This window comes from Macaca mulatta, chromosome 7, assembly GCF_049350105.2.
Source record: "Macaca mulatta isolate MMU2019108-1 chromosome 7, T2T-MMU8v2.0, whole genome shotgun sequence".
Lineage (NCBI taxonomy): Eukaryota > Metazoa > Chordata > Mammalia > Primates > Cercopithecidae > Macaca > Macaca mulatta.
The window spans coordinates 146,672,954-146,691,203 of NC_133412.1; the positions used below are offsets into that span (position 1 = coordinate 146,672,954).

At 47.7% G+C, this 18,250-nt stretch overlaps 2 protein-coding genes across 5 annotated transcripts in view; one reads left to right on the plus strand and one right to left on the minus strand.

Moving 5' to 3' along the window:
* The first annotated feature begins 1,191 nt into the window (after positions 1-1,191).
* Positions 1,192-16,510, plus strand: RIOX1 (ribosomal oxygenase 1). 2 transcript variants are annotated; one of them, XM_077941390.1, is made up of 4 exons: positions 1,192-3,593; positions 4,392-4,568; positions 11,127-11,288; positions 16,185-16,510. In XM_077941390.1, exon 1 carries the CDS (start codon positions 1,277-1,279, stop codon positions 3,203-3,205), a length of 1,929 nt encoding a protein of 642 aa, XP_077797516.1. In that variant the 5' UTR covers positions 1,192-1,276; the 3' UTR covers positions 3,206-3,593; positions 4,392-4,568; positions 11,127-11,288; positions 16,185-16,510. The 2 variants fall into 2 exon arrangements, with proteins under 2 accessions (XP_077797516.1, XP_001090820.1); XM_001090820.5 differs by lacking the exon at positions 16,185-16,510 and having other exon boundaries at positions 11,127-11,550.
* The window catches only part of HEATR4 (HEAT repeat containing 4), a 44,529-nt gene continuing 31,347 nt past the window's right edge, over positions 5,069-18,250 (minus strand). The window contains exons 10-16 of one of the 3 annotated variants that reach the window (XM_077941388.1): positions 17,698-17,802; positions 14,008-14,126; positions 11,106-11,286; positions 9,949-10,018; positions 9,028-9,217; positions 7,785-7,863; positions 5,069-5,599 (exon numbers count right to left, since the gene is read on the minus strand). In XM_077941388.1, coding sequence (XP_077797514.1) covers positions 5,213-5,599; positions 7,785-7,863; positions 9,028-9,217; positions 9,949-10,018; positions 11,106-11,286; positions 14,008-14,126; positions 17,698-17,802 — 1,131 coding nt within the window. In that variant the 3' untranslated portion in view covers positions 5,069-5,212. Of the gene's footprint in view, positions 5,600-7,714; positions 7,864-9,027; positions 9,218-9,948; positions 10,019-11,105; positions 11,287-14,007; positions 14,127-17,697; positions 17,803-18,250 lie in introns of those variants that run through there. The other 2 variants (XR_013396440.1, XM_077941389.1) reach the window with 2 other exon arrangements.

Here is an 18,250-nt window from a genome sequence, read left to right on the forward strand (position 1 = left end):
GTGGAACATCCTGTTCAGAAATGAGGACATCTAAGGAACACTGCAATATGCAAAGACTAGAAGGAAAGAACAGTCAAGTAGCCATTTCTCCTGGGGAGTCTCTAGTAACTTGATTTTGTGCTTCGTGTTGTTTTTTGAGACGGAGTGCGGTGGCGCGACCTCGGCTCACTACAACCTCCACCTCCCGGGTTCAAGCAATTCTCCTGTATCAGCCTCCCAAGTAGCTGGGACTACAGGTGCAAGCCAACACACCTGGCTAATTTTTGTAATTATTATTATTATTATTTTATTATTTTTTTTATTTTTTATTTTTTTTTTGAGACGGAGTCTCGCTCTGCCACCCAGGCTGGAGTGCAGTGGCCGGATCTCAGCTCACTGCAAGCTCCGCCTCCCGGGTTCACGCCATTCTCCTGCCTCAGCCTCCCGAGTAGCTGGGACTACAGGCGCCCGCCACCTCGCCCGGCTAGTTTTTTGTAGTTTTTAGTAGAGACGGGGTTTCACAGTGTCAGCCAGGATGGTCTCGATCTCCTGACCTCGTGATCCGCCCGTCTCGGCCTCCCAAAGTGCTGGGATATTTTTTTTTTTTTAATTTTTTTGAGGTGGAGTCTCGCTCTGTTGCCCAGGCTGGAGTGCAGTGGTGCCATCTTGGCTCACTGCAAGCTCTGCCTCCTGGGTTCACGCCATTCTCCTGCCTCAGCCTCCCGAGTAGCTGGGACTACAGGCGCCCGCCACCACGCCCGGCTAATTTTTTGTATTTTTCTTTTTTAGTAGAGACGGAGTTTCACCTTGTTAGCCAGGATGGTCTCGATCTCCTGAGCTCGTGATCCGCCCGCCTAGGCCTCCCAAAGTGCTGGGATTACAGGCGTGAGCCACCGCGCCTGAGCAATTCTTGTAATTTTAGTAGAGACGGGGTTCCACCATATTGGTCAGGTTGGTCTCGAACTCCTGTCCTCAGGTGATCCACACACCTCGGTCTCTGAAAGTGCTAAGATTACAGGCGTGAACCACCGCGCTTGGCTGCAACTTGATTTTTAAATTGCTCTCTGAGTGTAGATTCCTTGTTTGTTTGGCAAGGGTTCTTGCCGCTATAGTTTGAAGCCAAACATATAAAGAAAGAGAGCGGGAGGGACCGAATAGAAGAATAGTGGGCGTGGCCAACCCCAAGGTGGCTGGAGGCCGCGCCCCCTTCCCAGAGTGCACCGCAGCCGCTGCATTCAGGAACCTCTATAGCCTCGGCCCCGGCCGGAGGGGGAAGACGATCTAGTCTGGTCTAGCCATGGATGGGCTCCAGGCCAGTGCAGGGCCGTTGAGGCGCGGGCGGCCGAGGCGCCGGCGCAAGTCTCAGCCACACAGCGGGTCGGTCCTGGCCCTGCCCTTGAGGCCCAGGAAGATACGAAGGCAAGTGAGAGGTACTGTACCCACCATGGCGCAGGTGCTGAGGGCGCAGACGCTGCCTAGCAAGGACTCGGAGGACTCGAGGGTGGAGTCGACGGCCGAAGACCTGGGGGACACGCTACCCGGTGGGGCGGCGGTGGCGGCCGTCCCGGACGCAGCCCGGCGAGAGCCATACGGCCACCTGGGGCCCGCAGAGCTGCTGGAGGCCTCGCCCGCCGCGCGCTCCCTGCAGACCCCGCCGGCGCGCCTGGTGCCGGCTTCCGCGCCGCCCGCAGGCCTGGTGGAGGTGCCCGCCGCGCCGGCCCGGGTGATGGAGACTTCGGCCCTGCTGTGTACCGCGCAGCACTTCGCGGCCGCCCAGTCGTCCGGGGCCTCTGCGACGGCGTCAGGGCCGCAGGTGGATAACACGGGTGGGGAGCCGGCTTGGGACTCCCCGCTGCGGCGCGTCTTGGCCGAGCTGAACCGCATCCCCAGCAGCCGGCGGCGAGCGGCGCGCCTCTTTGAGTGGCTCATCGCGCCCATGCCGCCAGATCACTTCTACCGGCGCCTATGGGAGCGGGAGGCAGTGCTGGTGCGGCGGCAGGACCACACCTACTACCAGGGACTTTTCTCTACTGCCGACCTGGACTTGATGCTGCGCAACGAGGAGGTGCAATTCGGCCAGCACTTGGACGCCGCTCGCTACATCAACGGGCGACGCGAGACCCTGAACCCACCCGGCCGCGCGCTGCCCGCCGCCGCGTGGTCCCTGTACCAGGCCGGCTGCTCCCTGCGCCTCCTCTGTCCGCAGGCTTTCTCTACCACTGTGTGGCAGTTTTTGGCTGTGCTTCAAGAGCAGTTTGGAAGCATGGCAGGCTCCAACGTTTACCTCACGCCACCTAACTCGCAGGGCTTTGCCCCCCACTATGACGACATCGAGGCCTTCGTGCTGCAGCTGGAAGGTAGGAAACTCTGGCGTGTATACCGACCCCGAGTCCCAACCGAGGAACTGGCTCTGACATCCAGCCCCAACTTCAGTCAGGATGACCTCGGTGAGCCGGTGCTGCAGACCGTGCTGGAACCTGGAGATTTGCTGTATTTTCCTCGGGGCTTCATTCACCAAGCTGAATGCCAGGATGGAGTCCACTCTCTGCACCTCACCTTGTCCACGTACCAGCGCAATACCTGGGGTGACTTCTTAGAGGCCATACTGCCTCTGGCCGTGCAGGCTGCAATGGAAGAAAATGTGGAGTTTCGGAGGGGTCTGCCCCGAGACTTCATGGATTACATGGGGGCCCAGCATTCAGATTCTAAGGATCCGCGAAGAACCGCTTTCATGGAGAAGGTGCGGGTCTTGGTTGCCCGCCTGGGACACTTTGCTCCTGTCGATGCTGTGGCCGACCAGAGAGCCAAAGACTTCATCCACGATTCTCTGCCCCCTGTTTTGACTGATAGGGAGAGGGCACTAAGTGTTTACGGGCTTCCAATTCGCTGGGAGGCTGGAGAACCTGTAAATGTGGGGGCCCAGTTGACAACAGAAACAGAAGTCCACATGCTTCAGGATGGGATAGCTCGGCTGGTGGGTGAGGGGGGCCATTTGTTTCTCTATTACACAGTGGAAAACTCCCGTGTGTATCATCTGGAAGAACCCAAATGCTTGGAAATATACCCCCAGCAAGCTGATGCCATGGAACTGTTGCTTCGTTCTTACCCAGAGTTTGTGAGAGTGGGGGACCTGCCCTGTGACAGTGTGGAGGACCAGCTTTCCTTGGCAACCATGTTGTATGATAAGGGGCTGCTGCTCACCAAGATGCCTCTAGCCCTAAATTAGTTTCTTGCTGATTGCTGGAAACAAGGCAGTAGTGATTCTCCCCTGCCACTGCTACTTTTTTTTTTTTTCTTTTTTTGAAACTCATGTTCTTACCTTGATAACCATCAGTGTGCTCACATTTACCTTTATGACTGCTTCAATGTCACAAACCTCAGAAGGTCTTCTAGGAAGAACCATCTCATCTAGGTACAAAAGGAAAAGGAGAAGTTGGAGGTGGAAAAAAACCCTTGATCCGTGATCATTTCAGAGCACCAACTTCATCACCCTCAGGCTTCAGTGTACTGGGTGGCACTGATCATGTCATTCTGCTTGAGACCGACATTAGATTTTTTTTGGAATTTGGATCTTTCATCTGAGTTCTTTTTCATTGTTTGGAGGGAGGGTTGGGGTCAGTATCCTGTTATTGTTAAATTTGTATGAACCTTAGAAAAGTTATTAAAGTGCCAAAGAATGTTTCCCTTTTCTAATGCTAGATTATTATGTGGGATGGTTTGAAGACATGCAGGAGCAGGAGGAAGATAGGGAAAATCTACAATGGCTGAAGTGAAAAGCAACTTGGGGTGGTTGTAGAATGTAAAAGGAGCATGTTAATCTCTTAAGGAAGAGAATCTCAGGCTAGGTGCGGTGCTCGTGCCTGTAATCCCAGCACTTTGGGAGGCCAAGGCAGGTGGATCACCTGAGGTCAGCAGTTTGAGACCAGCCTGGCCAACATGGCAGAACCCCATCTCTAGTAAAAATACAAAAATTAGCCAGGCATGGTGGCACATGCCTGTAATCCCAGCTACTAGGGGGCTGAGGCAGGAGAATCGCTTGAACCTGGGAGGCGGAAGTTGCAGTGAGCTGAGATCGTGCCACTGCACTCCAGCCTGGGCAACAGAGCGAGACTCGATCTCAAAAATCTCATCTGATTGGGACCAATTCACTAACTTTGGGGATAATTTATGCTATTTAATTATGCAACCCAATTCTAATAGAAAAATTATTTCGTACTAGCTAGTTCAATTTTAAGAGCATGGTATGTTTTTGCTCACTGTTTGCTTGCATCCATGGCTGGCACTGCTGTCATAAGGGCAGCATGTCACCTAGTTGTGCCTTCATGGACCTTCGGCAACCAACTTTTAGCAAGCTGGCCATGAAGGAAGGCTGGTGTTCAAGTTACTTTCCACTCTCATTTTTATTCTGGCAGTTGGAAGAAACTTCCCCAAATCTGACAAGTGAATATTCTCATGGTTGGTGGAAAAGTGCCTGATGTACCAGAAAGAGCACTGGACTCGGAACCAGAAGACCTGGGTTTGGGGTGGTAGCTGGTAGGCAGCTGGCTGAGTGACCTGAGGTTGCTGCTATGCTCGGACACACAGATTTTGTAAGTATATTTTGGTACAGCTTGATTTCTGCACCTTCATCATTTAGGTTGTGTCTGGGACTCTTAAGAGTCTATCACCATAATGGATAGTTTTCTGTTGTTTAAGGTTGAGAACTTTATAAGGTCTTTTTTAAAAAGTTACAAAAGCATAGACATACATTAAGTAAAAAATGATAGTTCTCCCTCCAACCCCACTTTCCAGAGATAAGCACTATTTTTTGTTTGTTTGAGACAGGGTCCCACTCTGTTGCCCAGGCTGGGGTGCAGTGGTGAGATCTTGGGTTACTGCAGCCTCAACCTCCTGGGCTCAAGCAATCCTCCCACCTCAGCCTCCTTAGTAGATAGGACTTCCGGTGTGTGCCACCACACCCAGATAATTTTTATTTATTTATTTATTTATTTTTGTAGAGATGGAGGGGTCTTGCTATGTTGCCCAGACTGGTTTTGAACTCCTGGCCTGGGGTGATCCTCCCATCGTGGCCTCCCAAAGCACTGGGATTTCAGGTGTGCACCACCATGCCCGACCACCAGCCACTACCACTATTAAGGTTAAGCTCATAAAGCTTTTTTGGGTGCTTAATCAAACATACGTGGTAGTAGTGTTTTATAAAGACTTGTGTTTTTCTGATATGTCCTTCTTTAAATCAGTTCAAGTAGAGATAACTTTTTTTTTTAAGGGAGAAAATATATGAATAAAAACCTGGGGAACAAAAAAAAATAACAAAGACTGAGTGGATGGTAGCCAAGAGGGAAGGACCCTTTCCTGACTCTTTCTTCCTCCAAGCCTTGCTACTAAGTCCCAAAACATCCAGATCCTGGAAGAGGCTTATTAAAGGAATCAAGGCATAGAACTCACCCCTAGGAAACCTACCCTGAAAAGTTTCTTGGAGTAAAGTTTGGAGTGTTAGTGGTTCTTGTTCTCCTTTGGGTTTCAAGTAAACGCGTTTTGCTTCCTCCCTCACTTTTCCCATGACTATCTCCAGCTTGAGTATTTTCTGTATCAGCAAGTCCTTTTGGCTTAGTGTTTTAATCTAAATTAGAACAAATAATGCAAAACAAAACACCTGTACTAGGCAGCAAATTATCAAAAAATGAACAAATAATGCAAAACAACACCTGTACTAGGCAGCAAATTATCACAAAACAAAAAAAATTAATAAAATAATTGTGGGAGGCTGAGGAGGGAGGATCACTTGAGCCCAACAGTTCAAGGCTACAGTGAGCTGTGATCATGCCACTGCACTCTAGCCTGGGCAACAAAGTGAGACCCTGTCTCTAGAAAAAAAAGAAGTAACTAATTGCATATGCTTATCAGTAGTAGGCGGTACATAAATGCTTGAGAACATTGTTCTCTTATGATATTGGTTGGAGATTTTTTATACCTGTTCATGAAAATTTTACTTCAGGGCTGGGCGCGGTGGCTCAAGCCTGTAATCCCAGCACTTTGGGAGGCCGAGACGGGCGGATCACGAGGTCAGGAGATCGAGACCATTCTGGCTAACACAGTGAAACTCCGTCTGTACTAAAAAATACAAAAAACTAGCCGGGCGAGGTGGCGGGCGCCTGTAGTCCCAGCTACTCCGGAGGCTGAGGCAGGAGAATGGTGTAAACCTGGGAGGCGGAGCTTGCAGTGAGCTGAGATCCGGCCACTGCACTCCAGCCTGGGCGACAGAGCGAGACTCCGTCTCAAAAAAAAGAAAGAAAGAAAGAAAGAAATGTGGCCGGGCGCGGTGGCTCAAGCCTGTAATCCCAGCACTTTGGGAGGCCGAGACGGGCGGATCACGAGGTCAGAAGATCGAGACCATCCTGGCTAACATGGTGAAACCCCGTCTCTACTAAAAAAATACAAAAAAATAGCCGGGCGCGGTGGCGGGCGCCTGTAGTTCCAGCTACTCGGGAGGCTGAGACAGGAGAATGGCGTAAACCCGGGAGGCGGAGCTTGCAGTGAGCTGAGATCCGGCCACTGCACTCCAGCCTGGGCCCCAGAGCGAGACTCTGTCTCAAAAAAAAAGAAAGAAAGAAATGTTTGCTTGGTGTGAAGTTGGTTTCTTGAATTACCTTTTCAAAGTCCTTTCTCCTCTATTCCTTCATCTCATCTAACAGTTTTGAAAAATTAAAACAATCCAGGCCAGGCGTAATGGCTCATGCCTGTAATCCCAGCACTTTGGGAGGCTGAGGCGGGTGGAGGGTGGATCACTTGAGGCCAGGAGTTCAAGACCAGCCTGGCCAACATAGCAAAACCTTGTCTCCACTAAAAACACAAAAAAATTAGTTGGGCGTGGTAGCACATGCCTATAATCCCAGCTACTTTGGTGACTGAGCCACGAGAATCACTTGAACCCAGGAGGTGGAGGTTGCAGTGAGCCAAGATCACACCACTGCACTCCAGCCTAGGCGACAGAGCGAGACTGTCCCCCCCTCCAAAAAAAAAGGAAAAATTATATTAATCCTTTCAGCTAGAGATTTTCTCTGGTGAGAGAACCCAGATTAGGAATTCAGAAAAATTAAGAAGAAAATCTAGGGGGCCAGCTCTTGTCCCTTATTCCTTCTCTATGCTTATTTGCAAAAAAGGAAAAATAAACAACTTGGGTTTGGGGATGATGGGGAGAAAACCGGAAGGGAGGGAAATAGTATTTCTGAAACAATAACAATAAACTGATTTTTGAGCGCTGCTTGATAGGACTAATAGGATTTTTGCTTTGTTTTTGTCTTTACTAGTAAGACCTTATAACCCAATTGTGCACAGGTGCTTTGCATTTTCTTTTTTTTTTTTTTTTTTTTGAGACGGAGTCTCGCTCTGTCGCCCAGGCTGGAGTGCAGTGGCCGGGTTTCAGCTCACTGCAAGCTCCGCCTCCCGGGTTCACGCCATTCTCCTGCCTCAGCCTCCGGAGCAGCTGGGACTACAGGCGCCCGCCACCTCGCCCGGCTAGTTTTTTGTATTTTTAGTAGAGACGGGGTTTCACCATGTTAGCCAGGATGGTCTCGATCTCCTGACCTTGTGATCCGCCCGTCTCAGCCTCCCAAAGTGCTGGGATTACAGGCTTGAGCCACCGCGCCCGGCCTGCATTTTCAAATGATGCGGCATCTGTGTCTGGGGTTTTTGAAAGTATTTCTATGGTGGGAAAAAGGGTATGTACATATTTGAGGAGGACAGGGTCTGAGGAACTCTTGAGAGCCCTGAATTTTCTCTTGAAAACAGAGCTTGCACTTATTTACCCTGTTCTTGATCTCCTGAAGCATTTCTTGGTTTCCTTCATTTCCTAAGTTGAGTATCTTCATTGTCTGGTACACTTCTCTGAAAGATAAGAAGGACTTCTTAGATTATTCTACCCTGCCCTTTAAAGAAGTATGGGGATAGAAAATACAGGACTTGGATCAGTTAAGAATCCCAAGTTCCAATCCTAACTGTGCAGTTTTCTGAGCCTTATATGCAAAAATGGTGTAATGCTTAGCTTATAGGAATACTATACAGTTTTTGAGACAATATACTTGTGGGTTTTTTTGTTTGTTTTTTGTTTTTTCCGAGATGGAGTCTTGCTCTGTTGCCCAGAGCTGGAGTGCAATGGCGTGATCTCGGCTCAGTGCAACCTCCGCCTCCCAGGTTCAAGCGATTCTCCTGCCTCAGCCTCCTGAGTAGCTGGGATTATAGGTGTGCACCACCATGCCCAGCTAATTTTTATATTTTTAGTAGCGATGGGGTTTTACCATGTTGACCAGGCTGGTCTAGAACTCCTGACCTCAGGTGATCCACCCATCTTGGCCTCCCAAAGTGTTGGCGCTACAGGTGTGAGCCACCACACCTTGCCATGCCCGTCTAATTTTTGTATTTTTAGTAGAGACGGGTTTTGCAGTGTTGGCCAGGCTGGTCTCAAACTCCTGACCTCAGGTGATCCATCTGCCTCGGCCTCCCAAAGTGTTGGGATTACAGATGTGAGCCACTGCATCTGGCCAAGACAATATATTTGAAGGTGCCAATAGGTAGCATTTACTGAACACCTTTATGACAGGCGCTAAACATGTCATCTCATTACTTGTCACCACAACTCTATAATGTAGACTATCACCTGCATTTGATAGATTGAAAAAAAATGGGCTCACAGAGTTTAAATACCTTACACAGGCTCACATAGCTCTTGCATGCCAGAGCTGGAATTCAAACCCTGGTCTTTTTCACTCTAAAACTTGTTCCAATAGGCACTTGATAAATGTTAGTTGAATGTATGAATAACTTAAAACCATCCTGGTGGGGAGAAAAGATGCATGAACTACGTAAGTTTGACTTTCAATCTAATTTAGGCCAGTTTTTCTGTTACCTATGTGGGTGAGTGGTGAATGCGCAGGTGAGACTGTGCTTTTACTGCCATTAGGCAGCCTGGAAAGTCAGGAATATATTCAATGAGCAAAGATGTGAGAGTTGGCCGTATAAGGTCATGGTGGGAGCCAGAGGTTTAGTGCTTACTTTAGAACAGCATCGTGGTTCTCCAGGAGCAGCACGTCTAGGAAGGTGTCCCTGACCCGGTCCCCTTGAAGTTTCAGGGCTAGGATGCTACGGCAAGCTTCCAGCCGTACACCTGGTGACTCTTCATAGTGAATAGCCCAGAGCAGAAGATCCGTCAGCTTGGGACTTACTTGCCCAATGTGTCCCAAAGCTGCAGAGATTAGAGGGCAGCATGTCCCTGAAGACTGAGCTTACTATATTCTAGCATCCAGAAATAAACTGAGTTTTGCAAACAGTACTTTCCCTTTTGGATGGTAATCACCATTATAATTTTAAGGGTAGGTTAGAGTGGGACATTACCTCCAAAGAATTCCTAGAAGAGGGATGTTCCATCCCATCCTTGCTCATTAGGATATTTGCCTATTTCGGGGATGAAATATAGAACAGATAACATGGAAGATCCACCTAGTCCCAGCAGGGTGATGGGGAAAGGAGGCACAATTATTTATCTATGTCAAAAAGAGAAGCAATGCCAAAGATTCTAAAAAGAAACTAGGCTGATTAAGGGGCAGGGTTTTAGGGCTGTAGCAGTCTTGAAACTGATCTGCCTTATAGAGCGTAATAGTTGAGATATCCAAGGAAAGCAAGATGCATCCAGCAGTGGATACATACTTGGATGTTATCCTTAATTCTGTTGGCTGGGACTGTCTTGTCAGCCCTGTCTTTAACTTAAGATTGACATATACCTAGACTCAGGATCTTTCACTAAAAATTGAAGAAGAAAATTATCTTTCTCTTCTCAGACAAGGAACTTCTGAGAAGCTAAGATCATTACCTCTCCTGCACTTCACCCCTTTATTAGAGAGTTTCTGGGGATCATTTATACTTGCATAGGGAAAGGTATTTAAGGTTTAAGAGTTTGGGACACTACTTCTATAATACCTCGAATGGCAAAGGCCTTGATTTTCCAGTAAGGATCTCTCTGCATCAGGTTCAGGAGGCATTCAAGCACCTGGGATGGATAAAAGGCAGTGTTAAGTGGGGAGGACCAGAGCAAGAATGAACCAGAAGCAACTGGGTGCAGTGGCGCACACCTGTAATCCCAGCATTTTGGGATGCCAAGGTGGGCGGATCACTTGAGGTCAGGAGTTTGAGACCAGCCTGGCCAATGTGGTGAAACCTTGTCTCTACTAAAAATACAAAAATTAGCCGGGCATGGTGTCACATGCCTGTAATCCCAGCTACTTGGAGGCTGAGGCAGGAGAATTGCTTGAACCCGGGAGGTGGAGGTTGTAGTAAGCTGAGATCGTGCCACTGTACTCCAGCCTAGGTGACAGAGCGAGACTCCATCTCAAAAAAGCAAAAAAACAAAACAAAACAAAATAATGAATCAGAAACAGGGACACCACTTATCTCTAAAAGGAGCTATAATTGAAAAATGACCTATCAATTCTGGTGACAAATGAGCTGGAGCCTAAAGTACCAACCTGTATGCATAGTGAGTAGATTAGCTGAATTATCTGCTATTGATTTTCTCAGTCTACAGATCTGTAGCCATATGGCTTCTCTTGAACACTTCAAATAGATTTTTCCCTAATAACGGAATTATAACTCCATTTGTGGGAGTTGATCCTAAAGCCCATCAGCACCCAGGTAATGAGAAGCTAGTTAACTGAGGTGAGAACAGGATTCAGGGGTGTGCTCTAGAACTGAAGTCTGGGCTGGCTGGGAGCTAAACCAAGCTTGTCCAATATGTGGCCCAGAACGACCTTGAATGTGACCCAACACAAGTTCGTAAACTTTCTTAAAACATGAGATTTATGCATGGACCTTTTTTTTTTTTAAAGCTCATCAACTATCGTTAGTGTTAGTGTACTTTATGTGTGACCCAAGACAATTCTTCCAGTGTGGCCCAAGGAAGCCAAAAGATTGCACGCCCCTGAAACGGTCCTGTTTGAAGTGGCTTATGTACCCCCTTCCCAGTTCCGATCTCTCATTCTGTGTCCCTGCAGAATGTTGAGCATACTGTGCACAACCAGGGAAGGTAATGCCCTCTTCAGGTCAATCAGGTACGATAAGAATATGTTTCCCTGACTCACCATCTTGTCGCGGATTTGCAGGGCACCAGCTGCCAAACAGGCTGCCCGCCGGACTGCTGTGAAGTCATCAGAGAAGCAGTGCAGGAAGCTTGGGAGAAGCTTGGCGGTCATAAGCTTGAGCTCACCTATCAGGGAGAGAGCTTCCACACGCTCCTGGGAATTTCCTTGACCCAGCTTGACCCTGTAAGGCACAAGTTGCTTTTCTTTCGCTTCCTTAAACTTTCAGTACCTAACTCCCAACCCCAATGTATGCCCTCCTGATAAAATCCGAGTTCTGTAGGCTGTCAATCCCAGTTAGCCTTATGCTCATAAGGTAAGTTTTACTGGGTACAGAGCTCGATTGTCTTCTTTACTTGAATCCCTAATTCATAGCTATTCGGTAATTAGGTAATGCAGGGCTTTCAGTTACATTGAATGACTGAATAAAGGAAAATGTCAACTTGCACCTCTTTTCACAGTCAAGTTCTCTTCTCCATCGCCCTCACGTGTGCCATGATTATTTCTGCATTTGGCTTCCAGCCTAGAATGCCTATGTAGTCTTTTTGTTTGTTTAAATTATTTTTATTTATTTTATTATTATTATTATTTGGAGACGGAGTCTTGCTCTGTCTCCCAGGCTGGAGTGCAGTGGTGCAATCTTGGCTCACTGCAAGCTCCACCTCCTGGGTTCATGCCATTCTCCTGCCTCAGCCTCCTGAGTAGTTGGGACTATAGGCACCCACCACCACGCCTGGCTAATTTTGTTTTTCTTGTATTTTTAGTAGAGACGGGGTTTCTTTTTCTTTTTCTTTTTTTTTTTTTTTTTTTTGAGACAGAGTCTTGCTCTGTCGCCCAGGCTGGAGTGCAATGGTGCCATCTCGGCTCACTGCAAGCTCTGCCTCCCGGGTTCACGCCATTCTCCTGCCTCAGCCTCCCGAGTAACTGGGACTACAGGTGCCCACAACCACACCCGGCTAATTTTTTTTGTATTTTTAGTAGAGACGGGGTTTCACTGTGTTAGCCAGGGTGGTCTCAATCTCCTGACCTTGTGATCCTCCCGTCTCAGCCTCCCAAAGTGCTGGGATTACAGGTGTGAGCCACCATGCCCGGCCTTAAATTATTTTTAGAGATGGAGTCTTGCTATTGCCCGGGCTGGTCTTGAACTCCTGACCTCAAGTGATTCTCCTGCCTCAGCCTGAGTAGCTGGGATTATAGGCACTTACCCACTCTGCCTGGCTCCTATGCAGTTTCTCTCTCTTTTTTTTTTTTTTTTTTTTTTGAGATAGGGTCTTTCTCTGTTGCCCAGGCTGGAATGCAGTGGCATGATGATGGCTCATGACAGCCTTGGACTTCCTGGACCCTGGCAATCCTCTTGCTTCAGCCTCCCAAGTAGCTGGGACTACAGGCATACACCACCACACTGGCTAATTTATTTTTATTTTTATTTTTATTTATTTTATTTTATTTATTTTTTTTTTTTGAGATGGAGTCTCGCTCTGTAGCCCAGGCTGGAGTGCAGTGGCCGGATCTCAGCTCACTGCAAGCTCCGCCTCCCGGGTTCACGCCATTCTCCGGCCTCAGCCTCCCGAGTAGCTGGGACTACAGGCGCCCGCCACCTCGCCCGGCTATTTTTTTGTATTTCTTAGTAGAGACGGGGTTTCACCGTGTTAGCCAGGATGGTCTCGATCTCCTGACCTCGTGATCCGCCCGTCTCGGCCTCCCGAAGTGCTGGGATTACAGGCTTGAGCCACCGCGCCCGGCCTATTTTTATTTTTTATTATTATTTTTGAGACGGAGTCTCACTCTGTTGCCCAGGCTGGAGTGCAGTGGCACGATCTCCGCTCACTGCAAGCTCCGCCTCCTGGGTTCACGCCATTCTCCTGCCTCAGCCTCCTGAATAGCTGGGACTACAGGCGCCCACCACCACGCCATTTTGTATTTTTAGTAGAGACGGGGTTTCACCATGTTAGCCAGGATGGTCTCGATCTCCTGAGCTCGTGATCCGCCTGCCTTGGCCTCCCAAAGTGCTGGGATTACAGGCATGAGCCACCGTGCCCGGCCAATTTTTTTTTTTTTATTTTTAGTAGAGACAAGGTCTTGCTATGTTGCCCAGGCTGGTCTCGAATTCCTGGGCTCAATTGAGCCTCCTGCTTCGGAGTCTCAAAGTGTTGGGATTATAGATGTGTGCCACTGGGCTGGCCCTCCTGTGCAATCCCTCTGTGAAACTTGGCCTTACACCTCTAGCCACGCTAAGTATTCCATTTTTCTGCTCCAGCAGTTATGGTATATGGCATTTGTTCTAGTTTTTAATGATTTGGTATTTTTAATTAGGTGTTTGTAATTTTGCATGTGGTCATCAGAATTGCATCATACTTTCGAACACCCTCCAACACCCAAACCATTGCCTCACGCCTACTGGGCACTCAATGATTCTTTCCCTAGTCACGTTGTTTGTTTGTAGGGACTGTTAATTTTTTACAGTGGGACCTGGTCCAGGGTCTGTACAGAGGAGCTAAACAAATGCTGGGTGGCTGAATCCCAGGCCTCCTAAGCACTTTTTCCTTTCTTTCTTTCTTTTTTTTTTTTTTTTTTTTGAGACGGAGTCTTGGTCTGTCACCAGGCTGGAGTGCAGTGGCGCTATCTCTGCTCACTGCAACCTCCGCCTCCCGGGTTGAAGTGATTCTCCTGCCTCAGCCTCCCAAGTAGCTGTGACAACAGGTGTGTGCCACCATGCCCAGCTAATTTTTTTGTATTTTTAGTAAAGACAGAGTTTTACTGTGTTAGCCAGGATGGTCTCAATCTCCTGACCTCGTGGTCTGCCATCCTCAGCTTCCCAAAGTGTTGGGAGCGACCATGCCCGGCCTGCTTCCTAAACACTTCTAAGAATTTAGAAGAGTGTCTCCTCATGTTGACTGGGTCTTACCTGATTATGTCGTGCACCTCTTTCCCAAGGCTCATTTGCCCCAGCGCCTGCGCAGCTGCTCGCCTCACTTCCTTATTCCAGTCATTCCACATCAGCTGGATCAACTTATGTTTCATATCCTATAAGTAGATATGATAGTTAGCTATCACTTACTGAACGTTAATTTTGTGCTTGGCGTTGTGCTGTTTTTTCTTTTTTTACCCATCACTGTACTAATGAGGATTGTCGTGAGTGTTTTTTCCCATCCCTTACTCTCCCAAAGAATCCAGCGGGGCAGATATTGCTACCATTTACAGATGACAGAATGGAGGCTTTGATCAACTTGTCCAAGGTTAACCTGGTGAGTGCTGGAACCAGGACTCAAACCCAGCTCTCTCTCCCAAGCTCATCCTTTAAACTATATGGTATCAGTGCAAACATAATCTGTACCTGGGAGACTTAAAATTTGAAAATGATACTTGATGAGGTGACCAGCTCATTGCAGTTTGCCTGGGACTCTCCTGGTTTTGGTACTGAAAGTCCCATTGCCTGGACAAACCAGAATAGTTGGTCACTCTATAAGTGCACTTCTTTCAGAGAGGAATGGGCAAAGATTACTACACAATGATTGCATAAATGTGCCCATGCTGTTCTCCCTGCTAGAAGTATCTCCCTTCTCTACTCCTACCTGGTACTTGATGTCTTTGTACTCTTCCTTTACGATTTAGCTCAAAAGCATCTCCTTCCTATCACACTGATCTTTTATTAAAAATTTTAAAAAATAAAAACATCTCCTTAGCGAAGTCTTCTTTGCCCCTTGTAAGCACAGGAAATCCCCACAACACCTCATAGCTGCTTCTGTTCTAGCTACTTACAACATTTACTAAGGGAAGACTTAGCCCTGCACCCCAGTGGTAGCATAGTGCCTAGCGCGCCAGACGTGGTCAGAAACTGCATGCTTACTGAATGAGTGAAAAGACTTATAGACATACTGCCTTTCTTAGCTCCAGCAGTCTGCCGTGAAGTCCTCATCATCTTTACCTCAGCCCCTGCTAGCTCTGCATGTCTTTTTACTTTCAGTTGACAATTCTAAGTGCCAAGTGCCAAGGAGGTGAAGGTACAGATGAATCAGATGTTGTTAAAGTGATATTGTTAAGATGCAGTTTCGGATTGAGCTGGCCTAAGATGAGATTTTTGCATTTCTTTTTTTTTTTTTTTGAGATGGAGTCTCACTCTTGTTGCTTAGGCTGAAGTGCAATGGCACGATCTTGGCTCACTGCAACCTCCACCTCCAGGGTTCAAGTGATTCTCCTGTCTCAGCCTCCTGAGTAGCTGGGATTATGGGCATGTGCCACCACGCCTGGCTAATTTTTTTTTTTTGAAATAGAGTCTTGCTCTGTTGCCCAGGCTAGGGCACAGTGGCGCGATCTCAGCTCACTGCAACCTCCGCCTCCTGGGTTCACACCATTCTCCTGCTTTAGCCTCCCGAGTAGCTGGGACTACAGGCGCCTGCCACCACGCCCAGCTAATTTTTTGTATTTTTAGTAGAGACAGGGTTTCACTGTGTTAGCCAGGATGGTCTCGATCTCCTGAACTTGTGATCCGCCCGCCTTGGCCTCCCAAAGTGCTGGGATTACAGGCGTGAGCCACCGCGCCCGGCCTGTTTTTTTAGTAGAGACGGATTTTCTCCATGTTAGTCAGCCTGGTCTCAAACTCTCAACCTCAGGTGATCTGCCCTCCTCTGCCTCCCAAAGTGCTGAGATTGTAGGTGTGAGCCACCGTGCCTGGCCGATTTTTGCATTTCTAATAAGCTCCTAGGTGATGCCTGTGCTGCTGGTCCAGGACTTTAGCAGCAGGGTGCTATAGCACTTGAGACAGAACTAACCCAAGTCCAAAACGTTTTCAGGTGATTACTCTATTGAGTGGCCAGATTTTGTGCTTCCCATATCAAAATGTCAGGGTTACAGAGTGGAGGGTCACTTATCATGGAAATGGCAATGTTCTAGGCTATTCTGGAGATACCCAAAGTTATAAGGAAAAGATGAAGTAGCACATAGGAAGAAGGGAAGGCACCCATTTGGACACCTGAAGATGATTGGGAAATAATGGCAAAAACAAAGTGTTGCCTGGAATTCCCTCTACAGTTCTAGCTGAGCCCCACCATCTTCACTGACAGTTGGTTTTTTTTTTTTTTTCAGATGGAGTCTTACTCTGTCGCCCAGGCTGGAGTGCAGTGGCGTGATCTTGGCTCACTGAAACCTCCATCTCCTAGGTTCAAGCGATTCTCCTCCCCAAGTAGCTGGGATTACAGGCGTGTGCCACCATGCCCAGCTAATTTTTGTATTTTTAGTAGAGACGGGGTTTCGCCATGATGACCAGGCTGGTTTCGAACTCCTGGTCTCAAGTGATCCACCCGCCTCAGCCTCCCAAGGTGCTGGGATTACAGGCATGAACCACTGCACCGGACCCCTTCACAGAACTTTAAGCAATAAATTTAACCCAAACTAATCTCTCTCTCTGAAAAGTTTTAAAAGAGTACCTTGTATTTATTGCTTGTTCTTGAATCATCTGTATATATGAGTCTTATTCCTACCATAGTGTTAATTTTGTGAAAGCTGGGATGATGGTTTTTTGTTTGTTTGTTTTTTGAGACAGAGTCTCGCACTGTCGCCCAGGCTAGAGTGCAGTGGCACGATCTCGGTTCACTGCAACCTCTCCCTTCCAGGTTCAAGCAATTCTTGTGCCTCAGCCTCCCAGGTAGCTAGGATTACAGGTGCCAGCCACCACACCTAGCTAATTTTTGTATTTTAGTAGAGATGGGGTTTCACCATGTTGGCCAGGCTGGTCTCAAACTCCTGAGCTCTGATCCACCTGCCTTGGCCTCCCAAAGTGCTGGGATTACAGGTGTGAGCCACCGCGCCCAGCCGGGACTGTGTTTTATATGTGTGTGCCAAACACTCAGAGAACCACCACAGACACTCATTTAGATGGGTTTTTGGGTAGTTTAAGTCAGTGCTTCTCGAATGATCTTTGATGAAGAACCAATTTTGGGGGGAGGAAAATACGCCATTGACTGATAAAGTCTGTTGATATTGAGGCAATATCAAATTACTGTAAACGTTTCTTTCTTTCTTTTCTTTTTTTTTTTTTTTGAGATGGAGTCTCCCTCTGTCACCCAGGCTAGAGTGCAGTGGTGAGATCTTGGCTCACTGCAACCTCAGCCTCCTGGGTTCAAGCATTTCTCCTGCCTCAGCCTCCCGAGTAGCTGGGATTATAGGCGCCCACCACCACACCCAGCTACTTTTTGTATTTTTAGTAGAGATGGAGTTTTCACCATGTTGGTCAGGCTTGTCTCAAGCTCCTGACCTCGTGATCCCCCCGCCTTGGCCTCCCCAAGTGCTGGGATTACAGATGTGAGCCACCACACTCAGCCTACTATAAACGTTTCTAATCTCCTGTCAGTTTTTGTGCTATTTCATTGTGGATCAGTTACCAGCAGTTTGTGGACCAGCACTGCACTGAGAAGCATTGGCTTCTAGACAGACATGCTGGCATTTGAAGATAATTCTGGGCTAGAAGTAAGAAGTAGTGATGTGGGAACAGAGATCTGTTTGGTAAGAATGGGATACTACATAGCAGCAAAAAGTAGAAGGCCTCTGTAGCTCAGCCTCTTTTAGGCTTTCTGTCCTGGAGGAAAAGAAAGAGGTTTACCAAGCAGACTTTTCCACTGATCCGGGAGAAAACCTGGCAGGCCACAATCCGGTTCTTCCATTGACAGCTGTTCAGCTCCACAGCAAGCATGGTGTGTATCAGGGTCTGAGGAAATGGAAGACTTGTATGGATATTCACAATCACTTTTAGAGATACTAGAACCTTGAAGTACATTCTGACATGGCATCCTGCATAATTAATGTCACCAGTGGACTCACAAGAGATGGGGCATGTTTCCGTCTCAGCCAACTGACTCTGGGATCATAAATTGGGGAATAAAATACAAATTTAATAACCTAAACAGAAAACTGGGACCTTCCTTTCCTGACTTTGTTTTTACTACTAAAATGATTTTTATATACCTCAAGCTTATGACTTTCACATTACTATTGAAAGTAACTAAACACAAATGTAGGTCTCTGCAGTTTTCAATGGTAAACTTCTAGCAGAAGCAAATTCTACATGTCACAACTCTTCTTGCATATGCAAATAGAGATCATTTGCAACCTAATTCTGACTTTTCTCTCAGCTAACTGTTGTGACTTCCCCTTGT